A 15,214-nucleotide genomic window follows, 5' to 3' on the forward strand; every position below is an offset into this window, starting at 1 on the left:
CTCCCTGCGCGGCCCGCCGGGCGCTGTCCGCTGGCGCGGTGCTGAAGCGGCCCCGGCCCGCGCCCGCCCTCCTCCTCGCCGGCTCCCCGAGCCGCCTGCCGCTCGCGTCGCCCCTCGCCCGCCCTCGTCCTCTGTCTCTTTCCCTCTCCTGGCGCGCTCCCGCCGGGGCCGCTCGGCAGAGCCGGGCAACTCGCCCGCCCGCAAAGCCGGGGGTGCGGCTCGGCGGAACCCCGGCCCGCGGCCCCCGGGGGCGCTCTAGCAGCACCCCGACCTCTCTGCGGCTGAGCCCTGCGGTTCCCTCTCCCCCAGGAGCCAGGGGAGAAGTTTGGAAGGGAATCCGCTTTGCGGCAAAGGCGCCCCTGCGCACCAGCGCTTTGCGGGAGGGGGCCGCTCCCGCCGTCACCTCTCCCCAGCCCGCACATACGCGGGTCTCCTTCGGAGGAAGGAGAGGAAAAAACACAAAACGGTGGATCTGCAGGGACCTGGGTTTCCCTGCCAGGAGAGACCCCACGGGAGGTGGGGGAGCAACTGCAGGTTTTATAGGCAGCACCTCCCCATCAGAGTTCCAGCTGGTCTGGACCCAGGAGGTCCCACCCATGGGGATGCAGGTGGAGGGGTGGTGTACCCCTCATTTCCGTTTGTTCCCACTAGGCTGGGCCCCTGCTGGTTCCCCCACCCCATCTCTGCGGTGGGCAGGTGAGAGTGGGCACTGATTCTCGCTGGATAGAGCCTGGTCTCCCAGCATTCCTCCGTCAACAGCCACAGGGACCTCCCTGAAGGATCACCCACTCAGGGCCCACTCCCCTAACCCTGCTTCTTAGACGGATCCCCCCTCCGTGGCTCAGGGCCCCCCAGGGAGGCAGCAGAGCCAGTCACCTTCAAACGCCCCTGGGGCCTGCCCCTGCTTCTCACAAGCTGGCTCCTCTGAGCTGTGCCCCTCCCAAGTGGTGAGGGCCCCCCATCCCTGCAATAGCAGCTGAGAGCTGGCTTCAGAAGCCCCAGGGGCCAGGTGAGACCCCTTTGCAGATCCAGCTGTGGTCCCGGGATCTGCCTGCCCTGTTCAGGGAGTGGGGTGGACGCTCTCCCCGCCACAGGGACCCTACGAGGTGCCCCCGCCCAGTGCCGGGGTCCAGCAAATGATGCGCTGTCAGATGCCAGGCCCGTGCTCGGGGAGGGGGCAGGACGAGGCGGAAGCCTCCCAGCCGGGCTGGAGCACCTGTGACCACCTCTTCTCCCCCCAGGCAGAGGACTTCGCCACACTTGCATGTGAGCTCGGACCCTCAGAGGAGCTGCTGAGGAATCAAAGCCATCGTCATGGAGTTCGTGATGAAACAGGCCCTGGGAGGTAGGAGGGGGCACGTTGCACCCAGCTGGTCGCCGGCCCGCATACCCAGTGGCAGGCAGGCGCATGGGTCACCCCAGCTGGCTGCACATATCTGGGCAAATCGGGGCAGGGTGGGGGGTGGGGGCATGTGCACTGCAATGCTGTGGTCAGAGCGAGGCAGCGACGCCCCACTCAGCCTCAGCAGGACACCCCAGGGTGGGTTTCAGGGGCACTGGGGTGGGGCCAGTGGCCCCCCTGGGTGAGCAGAGCCACGGGTGGCTGCAGCAGCAGGGCACGCAGGAGGCCAGGGCTGGCTGAGCACAGGGACAAGAGACGCAGCCCCTCTGCAGAGGCAATGTGACCTCTTGTGTTTTGGGGGAGGGGCCCCTTCCAACCTAGCTGACTCCTATTAGAAGAGATCCCTGTGCCTACCTGGCTGAATTGTGGCCAGCGCCCCTGGCCCGGAGTGGGAGGTGGTGCAGGACAGTGGGCTGAGCCTGGGGGGTGGGTGGGGCAGTGCCCCAGGATGGGCTGGCTCCCCCAGTGGCTGGCAGCAGGCCGCACTGGCACGGATGGGTTCTGGCAGCACTCTGATCACCCCAGGCCCATGCACCCCAGCCCCGAGCTTCTGTGATGGAAGCCTGCAGGCAACGCCCCCACAAGCTATGGCTTCCTTGGGTGGCCTCCATGGCCACACCCTGACAGGGTGCCATTCACAGCCCGGCCTTAGCCAGGTGCTACATGACAAGGCCACCCCCTTGGTGGCTGTGAGGTCAGGAGAAACCGGGAGCTTTGTCCAGAGGTGGACACCGTTGTGTCAGGAGCAAGGTGCCCCACTTGTGGGCTTGTGTCCTGGAGAATGGCTGCGTTGCTGCTCAAAACAAATGGAAAGAAAAGACATTTGGGCCTGGCCTGGAGGCCACATCCCCTGAGGTTTCCTGGTCAAGGATAGGCTGTAGGTTGAGTCTAATTATAATGATTACGTCACCGGGATGGGATTCAGGAGCAGGCAGCATCCTGGTACGGGAGGGATCCGTGTTCCACACAGTCAGTCCCAGGCTGGTACAGATAATTAATTAGGCGGCTAATTCAGGCGCTGAGGTGGGCTTGTCGGGAAACTGCAGTATCTGATTTGGCTGTCTACACAGCTGAAATTAGCTGGGTAATTGCCAGCCTGCGCTCCCTTGTTCCACGTCAGCCCAAAGTTTCTCCTGTGGCAGGGACGACGCAGCGGCTTCTCAAGGCCGTGGGAGCACGGGGGAGGCCCGTGGGGTGCCCCAGGCTGGGTGTGGCTCCCCACATTCGCTGGCCTGCGTCCGACCTCCAGGACAGGCCTTCTTTCTGTCCCTGTGCTTCCTCTCTGCGGGCTCTCAGGACAAGCGTGAGTGACAGGGAGACAGACAGAGGGACAGAGACAGAGCAAACCATCTAGAGATGGGTGAACCCAGAGAAATGGGGGATGGGATTGGAGAGAGAGGACACAGCCCTGAAACAGACCGAGAAAGACAGAAACGGAAATGCCCCAGGACCCGCGAGACAGACATGTGGGGAAACAGGGCCAGAGGGAGACAGACGCGGAAGAGACAGCAGGGGCTGGCGGAGCCAGATGACAAGGCAGCCAGGGGAAAGCATCGTGAGGCTCAGGGACCCAAGGAAACGGGGCCAGACATGTGAGAGCAGGGTACATGGGCAGAGAGAGAGAGAGAGAGACGGACAGAGACAGATAGACAGAGACACAGAGACATAGGGACAGAGAGAGACAGAGAGACTGGCTCCTCTGCACACTCAGAGGCTCAGCCGAACGGAGGGAGTGACAGGCTGGAGGGAGCCCCGAGCAGGCCTTGCTCAGCTGCGCAGGGGACAGGACTGGATGCGGCCTGATTAGTTGGTGGCCACCTGAAGCTGTCCCCAGCTTGGTGGGCTGCAGTGGTAGGTCCTCTGCCGAGGACACGCCCCCCCCCCCCCCCAGTGCATTCCTGTTTGACCCTGTGTCTCAGGCAAGGCCTCTGCTGGGGACAGAATCCTGCATCGGACAGATGGGGTGCCCACGGGCCCCCCAGTGTGTGGCTGGTTCTGCTGGGCCTCGTCCACTCTGGGGCTTAGGGCACCCCGGACTAGGGAGGAACCAGGTCCCAAATCAGCTGGACCTCGGATGAGGTGCCTGCTCTCGGTGCTGTCCCTACCCTCCCAGCCCTCCAGCCCTGGTTCTTGCTGGGAGGTTGACCAAGATTTTCTGTGGCACTGAGGCCGCTCACTCCCACAGGCGTCTGGTCACTGCTCTGCCAGCGGCCTCTGTCTGCATGTGCCACTCACTGGGTACCTGCCTACCACGTGGCCAGGCTGGGCCTGGGTGACACAGGTGAGATGAGGCACCGTGTGCTGACACTGTGTGGGGACAGAGCAAAACCAGGGAAGCCAGCTCAGAAGGTCCACAGGTGCAGACTAGATGCTGTGACATCCTCACCCCAGGCCCCTCTCAGATGCCTGATGCCTCCAGTCTCTGCAGCCAGCCCCCCTTGGGCGGCCCGTGGTTCTGACTGCTGCTGCTGAGGGCCCTCTCCTGCGGCTTGTCTGGTTGGACTCCGAGCCTGCCTCTCTAGGGACCACAAGGTCACTGGAGCAGGGCCAGATCCCTGGGGGTACCCGCTGCACTGGGGGGGGGGAGTGACAGGAATCACCTTGGTGATGAGGGGCAGTGAGGTAGGATGTCAGACCGCAGCCTGGGAGGGGCCAGCAAGGTGGGCTGCGAGCCGCAGGTCTGGGGACAGGGCCATCCTCTGCATGGCCATGGTGGTGAGCAGCGTGACCCAAATGTCAGCACATCGACTGTCCTGGCCCATCACACCCCAGCAAGGCCAGCAGCCCTGACTGGTCATCTCCCTGAGAATCCTGGCACCGAGCTATTTCTCTAAGGGCGGTTGGGCGGCTGTGAACCACAGAGGAAGGGACAGGTGGCTCCCAGAGTCCCTCCCCCTGAGATAACAAGATCTGCCCCGACACTCCAGCTTCTGGGCCCCGGAGTGGACATGGGAGGGCTTCACGTGGTGACCGTCTCTCTGTTGAGAAGCAGCCTGAGAGTGACCAGGCGGGGCCCGTGGGAGCGTCTGTGCTTAGTGCCCTGCAGGCTGACCGGGGCACCTCTGGTTTCTTCAAGCTCGGAAGATGTGACCCCCGGCCACCACGGCTCTCCTGGGGTCTGCCTGAGGCCAGGGATGGCGGGAGGAGACACTCAGGGCCAAATCACCAAGGGGCGTGTCAGGCAAACTTGTTCTCACCCAGAGAACCTACTGGCAGCTGTCACATGTCTTTGACCACCCCGCGGTCCATGCAGACACCCCCACATTTAAATTTGCAGTACTCTGTCCTGAAAGGAGAAAACGCTACTGCCGGTCTGTGGTGGCAGCTTGCCTGGGGTACCAGGGCTGCCTCTCAGAGTGGCCTTGAACTGGGGCCAGGCACTTGGGCCACAGCTGCAGAACTGCAGGCTCAGGTCCTCCAGGGCATAATTTGAAGAAACTGTGTTTGCCCAGGGCCAGGAAGTGGCAAATGGCCCTGGAGCTATATTTACACCGTGGAGGAGAGCTGGGGCAGTTATCAGGTTGATGTGCTGGTGTAGATGCCCATCAGGCACTGTGTGGCTATTTTCGCCCACCTGAGCCGGTGCGTGGCCCGCTGTTCTGTCGTTCCTCCTCATTGTGACACTGTGTCTGGAACACATCCGGGTCCTTGGGGACTATGTGGGGGCAGGGCAGTGCTTCATGGAGGAGGGGACATCTGAGGCAGGCTCCAAGGATGAACAGACAAGATTGAGATACTGCATATGCAAAGGCCCAGGGGCTGCAGGACTGGGTTGGGTGTGGGAGACGGGGAGATTCGAGGGAGAACATGACAGGACCCAGCGACCAAGCCCAAGGGGTTTTCTCACCGAGCCCACTTCTTCCCTGGGCACCTGCAGTGGCTCTCGGTGACTTCGTCAGTATGGACAGTGCCCTGTGGGGAGTTGGCTGGGACTGGCCTGGGGGCGGGGAGGCTGGTGTGTCTCAGGCCTCTGTGGACGGAGGAGAAGCATTTCATGGGCACATCTGCCAGGGAGAGCCTTGGGGGGCTCTGTGGTCTGGGGCCTCTGCACCCTGTGGGTGTGTGGGCCGTGAGCTCTTGGCTGGGACACCCCAGGGTTCCCAGATGTGTCCAGGCCAGGACAGGTCTGGGAGAGGTAGGGCCGTGTCCACTCAGGGCTCCCACAGGTGGGCGGGGCTGGGTGGGGGCATCTCCCTCTGTGAGCTGGGAGCAGTGGGGGCCCCTCTTCTGCTCAGCAGCCTGAGCCCCCTGCCGCAGCTGCCCATGGACCCAGAACGGGGGCCCCTGATGTCCTCGCAAGTCAGATGTGGCTCCTCCCTGGCCCTCCCTCACCTCACCTCCTAGGACCTCAGGTCGAGGGCCACGGGGGCAGCCTGAGAGCCCTGGCGTTCGCGTCCTGACCCCCAGTGTCCTCCCACAGGACTCTATAGCCGAAGGGAAGCCAGCAGTTCCCATCCTACCCCACGCCCAGGTCCCCAGGGCAGGGCTGGCCCCACTGGCTCCCCTGTCCTGTCTGCCTGTCTATGAGGGGTGTCCCATGGGCCTGGCACTGCCCCTTTGGGACACTGACCATTGGGGCCCGGTTCCCTGGCACCTGGGGGAATGGTGGCCAAGGGCCGAGCTGGGCTGCAGGAGGAGCCGATGGCCAGGGAAGCTCTAGAACTCTGCACAGGGAAGACGCTTTTGACTCAAATCACAGAGAACCGCAGAGTGGCTTGTTTCTCTTAGTGTGAGGTGTCAGGAGGTGGCTGAGCTGCTCAGCAGTGTCCCCAGGGACCTGGCTCTGGCCATCACTGTGCCACTGTCATCCCCTTGGAGCGTTCACATTCAGCCGGCCCCTCCCCGTGGCACAGCGGCTGCGGTTGCTCCACCATCACGGGGCGGGGCTACGGGACAGCCCCTTATCTGCTCAGCAAGTGTGTTTGTGACATCTCGAGGAGTGCTTCCATTTATGTGTCATGTTCAAGAAGGGTCTGGGAAGGTGAGGCCGGAGGTGGGGGTGCACATCACCCTCCAAACGAGGCAGGGTGTGTCGGGCAGGCAGCTCAGCGTGCCTGGCTCACATCGACATGGGAATCTTCATTTTCTGGTGCAAGACCCCCAGATCATGACACCCCCAGAGGGCCACATGCTTCCTTTACAGGCCAACCGCATATACTTGAGAAAAGACCGACAGCCCCAAGTGCCGTGTGGGGCCGAGAAAGCCCGCTCACTTCCTGGGCTCGCTCACAAGATGCTTCTCGCCCCATGGCTCGCTTTAGAGAAACTGCCTCTTCTCCCGAAGCCATGAAGGGTGGTATTCCCTCAGGACAGGCTGTACCCCAGTCACAGCCCCCTAGCCCTGTGTGGGGACAGGCAGATACCCAGCTTCTCAGCTGATAAGGTTGCTTTTTTGCCTAGTTGGTTGGGACTAAAGCACTTCTTGTAAGAGCCAAGCTTATGCTGACATCAGAGGCTTCCCCACGACCCCGAGATGTCCTACTGGGACATCGAGCAGGGATCTCTACAAGTCCGTTAGCTCAGAAGAGCGTCCGGCTGGGCACACCCAGCCGCTGACCAGTCCCAGAGACCCGGACCTCTGAGCCCAACCTGGGTCGGGATGGACCAGGCGAGAGGAGGTCCTCCCAGGGCCTGTGCTCTGGGTGAGCCCCCTGAGCTTCCTGCTGACCCCTGGGTCTGCTCAGAGCACCCCGATTTTGTCTGTTGATTCTCTCAGTGGGGACATCGTGGGAGGTCCCTGTGACTCACCTGAGGCCCCCAGGGCCTTCCTGAAGAGTCACAGGGCAGGTTGAGGCTTAAAAGGGGCTTCTGTTTGCCAGACCCCCGGGGAGGGCAGCAGCCTGGCCACCGCTCCTGCTTGGGCCTCGGGCCAGGAGGTGCGGAGTGAGGGGCCACAGAGGGTCCCGCTCCAGGGTCCCCTTAGCTCCCCTTAGGCCCGGCCCCGGCCCTGCCTCCCACCCCTGGCCCCAGTCCCCGAGGTGAAAGCATGGCTAAGTGAGTGGCAGGGCGCCTGAACAGAAGGACAGACGCAGGGTTATAGCTGCCCAGAACCCTTGGCGAGCCATCTGTCGCCCGGCTTGGCTCCGTTTGGGCTCACTAATTGGCGTTTTCATCTCGCCTCTGTCTCCGTTTGTCCTCTCCTGAAAGCCAAGACCAGACGCTCTGCGCCTGGCGCCGGCTCGGCAGGAACAGCTGTGGCCCACAGCCCGAGGCCGCTGCCTGCCCCAGCCCAGGGCCCAGAGCCACTGATTGAGCTGAGGCAGAGGGCTTTGTTCACAGCAGGGGGCAAATTCCCCAAAGACTAACAGAGGTTTGCAAATGCACTGAAGGAGAGGTGGGGGAGAAAGAGGTGGTTTGGGCACCTTTTTGTGGGTGTGAAAGCAAGAGAAACATCGTGGGAAATTAGGGGAGTGCATTCAACAGGGCAGGGAGGGTGGCTGTCCTGAGGCCAGGCAGGGGGTGGGTCTGTCTGTGCCAGGGGGTGGTGCAGAAAGCTGAGTTCCACCCAGTCAGTTCACCCTTGTTTCTCTGACCTCGGCCGGCAGCCTGCGGGTTGGAGCACAAGGGCCTGTGGGACGCTGGGCCCCTCCTGTTGCAGGCGGGCAGGGCGCACACCCTCCAACAGTGGGGACGTCGGATGAGGGGACATGCGTGTTACAGTGAGCATATCTGATCAGACCTCTGTCATCTTAACTTCTGCCTTTTGAAAATGCTTCCTTGCTGTTTTGCTTACTTGATGCTAATATATGGGCCAAATTACCTTTTTACAAACTCCTGCAGCATTCTAGAACCTGCATGCCTTTTTAAGACATTACTTAGGCTCTAATTGTCACCGTCACCGCGAGGCCGGGCCTTTCCAGGCAGGGCTCTTCCTGTACCCACACGCGAATTCTGTCTTTGGGCTGGTGCTACAGCCTGCTCTTAATGTATAAACATATTTTGGTCTTTGCTTTCAGTTTTATAAGAGATGTTTACACAAATTCATTTTCTAACATGAAAGTGGGTATTTTTCCTATCATTAAAATAGTAAATGTTCATTGTAGGGAACTGAAAGTACAAAGAAGTGAGATGGGGAATGGAGACACTGCATTGCTTTCAGATTCACCCCTTACAATCACTCATTGCTTTATTTAAAAATATTTTTCAAGGAGGAATGCCTTCAGATCCGTTTTTAATTTTAAAAGACTGCAAAGTCCTTTATGCTGTTTCTTGATTAGATTGGAAGGGGCTGCGGGGGGCAGGTCACTGAGGGCTGTGGGAGGGTTCGCCTCCCAAGGTCCCGGGTTTAAAATAGCTTTCAGGGCTGGCCGAGAGGCACATTGGTTAAGAGCTGGCTTGGGACACCAGAGGGCCCTGGTTCGGATCCCACGTATGAGGGCCAGTGACACTGCCCTCTACAGCTAAGATGCTGAACAACAGCTCAACCTGGAGCTGGACTGCCATGAGTCGCCGGTGATACCCCTGCTGCAGTGGGTTGCCGTGGGCTACCATGTGTAGCAGGCAGCCAGCGTGTGCGGCCAGCAGCCGCCGTGAGCAGCCATCCAGAAGCCGGCGACTGATCTGCCTCGCCCAGGAAGAGTGCAATGATGGTGCCAACTTGGGCTAGTGAAGCAACGTCCTCTACAACTAGACTGAAGAACAAAACAACAGCAACTTGTCTGTTCCCCTTCCTCCAATTCCCCAATAAAAATCTTTAAAAAAAAATAAAATAAAATAGCTTTCAGCTGTGAGCCTGTCAAGGCCGGCCCTTTGAACGTGGGTTTTAGGGAAGTCTCTCCCTGTGGGAAAGCGCCCTTCACCCCTCGGGGTGAGCTGCAGGGTCAGAGCTCCTGGAGTGGGATGTGAATCCTTGCCCCTTGGGGTGAGGGTACAGTTCTGATTCCGACTAAAGAGCACCTGGAACTAAAATGCCTTATTTCTCGTCACCCCATGAGGCGAGCCCTGTACATGTGTCCCTCCGTGCCTCTTGGCGATGCACTCGCTGGTCACCTCCCAGGTGTTTCATTAGTTTCCTGTCATGGATGGGGTACGGCTCTCGGCAGAACTGCTGCCCCCTGTCCCCTCCACGGCCCTGCCAGCAACTGCTGCCGGCGTCACCACGACCACGTGAATAGCACTCACTGAGGAGCAGGGAGGGCACTAGTTTACGTTTCCTCCTTATAAAACCTTTGGTTCACCCATGGTTCCCATACGTCTCACTTTCCATTTGCCTAATTTCCTGGGTATTGTCTAACTCTCCATACCCACTGGCAGCCCCCTCAGCGCCATACCTCCATGTGGTTAGAGGTCCCAGATGAACTGTTGGTGTTCTGTTCTCTGGCAGCTGCCCCAGGACCCTGGTGCCTCCACTGCCGTCAGGACGGGCTGCTGTCCAGCACCGGCCCTGTCCCGTCTTCTCCCCAGCTGGGTCCTCGGGGACCTTCGGAGACAGGAAGGCCCGCAGCGTCTCTAGGTTACCCTCATGCTCCATCTGTAGTTAAGCTGGGTATAAAATTCTAGAGTCAAAGGAATTTCCTCCTTAAAATTTTGAAGTCATTTTTCTGTTGTCTTCTAGATTCTAAAGTTGCTGTTGAAAAGTCAGATGCTGTTTTTACTTCCGGTATTTTTTTCATGACCTATTTTTCTCACTCTCTGGAGGCTTTTATGGCTTTCTCTTTGACCCTGGCATTCTGGAATTTCAAGAGGTAAGGACCTTGCTGTAGGGCAGGGGTTCAATTCCGGGCCCTCTGTCTGCCGCTTCCTCAGAGACCCCACTGCGTCCCTGCTCTTCCTGGTCCGGGAGACTGTCTGCCAGCTGTGGGCTCCCTGCACCTTTATTCTCTTATATTTTCCCTCCTGGTCTCCATCTCCGTATCTTCTCTTCTACTTTCGGGATATTTACTTAGTTGTATTTTCTCTTCAACTTGGTTTTTAATTTATACATTTGCATCTTTAACTGCAGGAGCTCTTCTGTGTGTTCTAAGTGTCTGCCCCGCCTCAGTGCCCTGCTCCGAGTCCCCGCAGGCCTGCCGGTCACTTGGGCACTGTTTTTATGCTGGGCCTTCCTGGGTGCTCGTTGTGTTCAGAGTGAGCTTGGACTAGCCAGGCCTGTCTGCTGCGTGAGGCTTCTGTGTTCACCTGGGGGTAAACGTGTGGAAGCTGGTTGTTAGGTTTGGGGATCCCCAAATGCCAGGATATCTAGATCTTGTTTTGGGGGCGTGGTTCCATTTCTACAGAAACAGACTTACGTGGCTAGATGACAGGATTTGCGAGCAGGGCAGTTGACGGACTTGGGTGAGGCCTCGTTCAGGGAACAAATAGCCCGTTTGCAGCTGGGCTTGTCACCGCTGTGCCCAGAGTGCCTGGGACTGGTCTGGGTCTGGTCTGGGTCTGGAGGGTCCAGTTCTGTTCCTCAGGGAAAGGGCTGTGTGACTCCCTCTTGCTGCCTGGGCGGTAGGTCCCCAGGGATGGGAGTGCAGGTGCCCTCATACTGACCTCAGCCCGGTCCTCTCTGCCCCCGCCCCAGACCTGGCACCCCCACACCCAGCATCACCCTGGCGATCTGCGGGACCTACTTTGTCCCCAAGCTGGATATCTGACTTTGCTCCCTCTGCTCCTGCTCTGTTCGTTCTTGTGGAATTATATTTTAAATTCCTTTCCTCTCACTTCCCACCAGGAAACTGGCGGAATGCATGTGTGTCGTCTTGACTGCACACATCAGACTGTGTGGTTTATAGTGTGTGCATCACCCCTCCAAAAGGCTGTGTGAACAACAGGTTGTGAGTGTTAATGAGGCCACATGCCTTTGCGATGGCCCTGCAGTGGTCACTACCTGAGGCACGGTGGGGACAGGGGAGGTGGCCGAGGACAGGCAGGGCATGGGTCTTAGCAGCCACAGGGGCCCCTAGAGGAGAAAGAGCCTCAGCACACCCCCACCCCGCTGGCTGCACCCCTGGGGAGAGGAAGCCAAGGTCGGGGTCAGGACCCCCGCGGAGCACAGACAGCAACAGGAGTGAAACAATTCTCTCACTTCCGTGGAGCCATCTCCGCTTCCCCAAATGAGCCCACTGAGCACCGAGTCTGTACCACAGGCCCAGCTCCACTTCTGCTCTCAGGTTCCATTTTGCTATGTATGTGGGTACCTGGCCCGCCGTTCATTCGTTCATTTCTTCATTCACTCATTCATTCTCTCCTGATTTTCACAAAGATAACCTGCAGAGTTCCCTACCCTCTTCTCCCTTCCAAGAACATTCTAAATATCATTGGAATTATCTTTCTTGAATGTTTGAAAGAATCCATCTGTGAATGCTTAGACAGGTCTCAGTTTTGACAGTGTTTTTAGAGTCTACTTCGTTCAAGTTTTCAAATGAGTTAGGCTAGGTGTGCCGCATGCCGTGGGGTCCCTTGCTGCAGGCTCTGTCACTCTGTCACTCATCCCCCTCAGCAGGCTGCCCTACCTGGCCGGCTGTTTCCAGAGCCGTCTTCTGAACTGTCTGTCCGCTTGGCCGGCGTCCCCTGGAAGTGTGACCTGTGCTTCTGTGCTCACCCTCTGCTTCGTCTCTCCCTCTGGAGGCTGGAGGTGCAGGTGTGACACGCGTGTGCCCCACTGTCTCGGGGGCCTGAGTCTCATCCCAGGACATGTCCCGGGACACCAGGACTGGTGGCTCCTTGGATGTTTCCAGATCACGGCCTCATACCTCTAGTTCCCAGATGTGCAGCTGTTGTGGTTTCGATCATGTTTTCTAACTCGTCTGTCATTTGAGATTTCACTCTCACAGGAACCGGGGAGGTGGGGTTCTTCCTCACACTTCACCTTCCCATGGCCTTGCGCCTGCCTTGAAATGCTCTGAGGTGATCCCTGCAGCCCGAGGTTGATGCTTCTCTCTTTTTCATTGTGATAAAATACACAGAACATGAAATTTGCCATTTTAACCACATCTAAGTGCACAGCTCAGTGGCACTGGGCACATTCACGTGTGTGGCCGTCACCACTGCCCTCTCCAGGACTGTCCCATCTCCACATTGACACTGTCCCCGCCACACACTAACTGCCCTCCCTCCCAGCCCCCGGCACCCCCTGCGCCCCCATCTGTTTTCTGTCGCTGTGATTTCGCCCACTTTAGGAGTCTCGTGTAAGGCGGATCACACAGTTTTTCCTTCTGTGGCTTCTTTCGTGTAGCAGGATGTGCTGAAGGCCCATCCGCATTGCCGCGCGTCAGGGCTTCCTTCTTTTTAAGGCTGAACATTCCCCGTTGTGTGGATGAAGCACTTTGCTTGTCTGGCATTCGGCCCCGGATGCCTGTGCTGTTCCCACCTTCTGGTTCTTATGAATACTGTGCTGTGAACGCGGGCACCAGACGCCGCTTCCGAGTCTCTCCCTGTCCCGCTTCCAATCGTTTGGGGTAAGTACCGAGGAATTGACTTGTGTCGACTGAAAACTAACACTGACCAGGTGTTTTGTTACCAGAAAGGATTTATTTGGGAAAAGAGGGTCGTCAGCTGGCGCAGCGAGCCTATAAGGAGGGAGGAAGTTAAGGGGTGGGAGTTAGCGCCCTGGGCTTTCGTGATAAACGCAGTTCTCACTGGAGCGAGCTTGGGACCTGGGCGCAGAGCCGGGGTCCCTGCCCATCAGCCCGGCCCGCCCGCTGGTGGTTGGCTCCCAGGGCCGTCTGCCCGTCTTGTCACCTGTGGGTCCCTGAGCTCTGTGTCCCACCGCGGCCACAGCACTGTGCTTCCCCCCACAGAGCACGGCGCCCTTCCGCACGTCCCTCCAGCACTAACGGCCACCCTCCCTGGTGTGAAGTGCCATCACCGCGCTGGGGACACATCTTGCTTGTCGTCACCCTTTCAGGAGCCTCGGGAAAGAACATGTGCTGTTTTTCTCAGGTGTGAGTTGCTGTGAGCCTGGTTTGTACCCGCCAGTCCGTCTCCAGTCTTTAGAAGGAGAGGTTGTACCCAAGGCTTTTTCTCCTCGCTTTCCAAAAATGCCACCTGTGGCGTCCACGCGCCTGGACCTGCCCCTCTCTTAGCTCGGCGGCCCCTCGCGCGCACGGCCACCTGGGAGTCGCTGACGTGCGTGCATCGTGGCCGTGTGCCCAAGATGTCACCTCATCTCCAGCCATTTGCCAGGGCCACAGCTGAAACAGGCCGCGTAAGCGTCTGTGGGTGCGTGTTCCTACAGGGAGGACGTTTGTTTTAATGGGACCGGCCTCTGGCGGAGGGTGGCGTGGGGAAGGGTGGGTAGATGCTAAATATGCTTCCGAAATCCCGGCTGCTTTCCCGGCGACTGTGGGCACCCACCTTTCCGCTCAGACTGAGAGGACGTCTTCCCCACACTTGGCGGCAGCGGGCATCCTCACGCGGGCCCCTTGGCACGCTGTCCTCCCTCTGCCCTGCGCCGGGCCACCGTGATGTGTCTGTCACTAGACTAGCTTGCACTTGTGTTTACATAAGTGCAATCCTGCCTGGCTTCCCCTCGGTGTAAAGATCTGGAGTCTCGCGCTGTGACGGCAGTAGCTCACGCCTTCTGGTGGCTGAGTGGATGCGCCTGTTTGTGATGGACTTTTGAGGGGGTTCTCGTTTGGGGAGTTAGACAGATTCCCAGTCCTGTCTGTGTGAGAACCCCCGTCCCCATTTCTATAGGGTAAATACCTAGGTGTGGAGCTGCTGGGTCGTGTGGTAGGCGTGTGTCATTTTACAAGAAACCACCAGACTCCTCCACAGTGGCTGTCAGGTGCCCCCCAGCCACGGTGGACGAGGATGCCAGCTCCTGGCGTCCCCGCCAGCACTTGGGGTGCTCCATCCTCTCTCTTCATTTTGGGACCCAGGAGGCATGTGGTGGTTTCTCCTTGTGGGCAAGTTTGCAGCCCTACTGACTGTCCTGTTGAAGTCATTTGTGCATTTTTTCTTGCACTTCTTTGTTGAAGCATCTGTTCCAGTCTTTTGTCTCTTAAAAACCAGGTTGTTTGTGTTCTTGTGACTGAGTTGTAAAAGTTCCTTATGTCTTCTGGATATATGTATTATCAGATACATGCTTTGTAAATACACGATGCTGGACAATTAAGTTTGCGATCTCATCCTAGAAAAAGTGCTCCATACCTCATTGCTGAATTTCACTATGGTCACCTATGAAGTACTCCCCTTGGGAAGCTATGCACCAACGCAAGTGCCTAGTCCACCCTTCAAAGCAATTTTGGAACTCTTTCTGGAATGGCCATCAGAGCTGTCTTCGTATTACCCTTGATGTCCTGAATGTCATCAAAATGTCTTCCTTTCAATATTTCCTTTATCTTTGGGTTAAGAAAGAAGTCATTGGGGGCCAGGTCAGGTGAGTAGGGAGGGTGTTCCAATACAGTTATTTGTTTACTGGCTAAAAACTCCCTCACAGACAGAGCCGTGTGAGCTGGTGCATTGTCGTGATGCAAGAGCCATGGATTGTTGGTGAAAAGTTCAGGTCATCTAACTTTTTCATGCAGACTTTTCAGCACTTCCAAATAGTAACTTGGTTAACTGTGTGTCCAGTTGGTACAAATTCATAATGAATAATCCCTCTGATATCAGAAAAGATTAGCAACATCATTGCAACAAGTTAGGCCACTTAATTGTCCAACCTTCGTATTCTCAGTCTGTGGCTTGCCGTTCCTTTTTTTTTCTTTTTCTTTTTTTTAAGATTTTATTGGGGAATTGGGGGAGGAGAACAGCGCTGGGAAATTGGGGGAAGGGGAAAAGACAAGTTGCTGTCCTTTTGTTCCTCAGTCTAGTTGTGGAGGACGTCGCTTCACTGGTCCATGTTGGTATTATCATTGCGCTCTTCCTGGGTGAGGCAGATCAGTC

The 15,214-nt window shown here is 58.0% G+C and overlaps 1 protein-coding gene across 1 annotated transcript in view; it reads left to right on the top strand.

The window, feature by feature from the left end:
* Window positions 1-1,241: 1,241 nt before the first annotated feature.
* Window positions 1,242-15,214, top strand: part of CPLX1 (complexin 1) — a 26,389-nt gene continuing 12,416 nt past the window's right edge. The window contains exon 1 of the mRNA XM_019658082.1: window positions 1,242-1,345. Coding sequence (XP_019513627.1) covers window positions 1,315-1,345 — 31 coding nt within the window. The 5' untranslated portion in view covers window positions 1,242-1,314. The remainder of the gene's footprint in view (window positions 1,346-15,214) is intronic.

The sequence above is a fragment of the Hipposideros armiger genome, unplaced genomic scaffold, assembly GCF_001890085.2.
Source record: "Hipposideros armiger isolate ML-2016 unplaced genomic scaffold, ASM189008v1 scaffold_282, whole genome shotgun sequence".
In the NCBI taxonomy this organism is placed as follows: domain Eukaryota; kingdom Metazoa; phylum Chordata; class Mammalia; order Chiroptera; family Hipposideridae; genus Hipposideros; species Hipposideros armiger.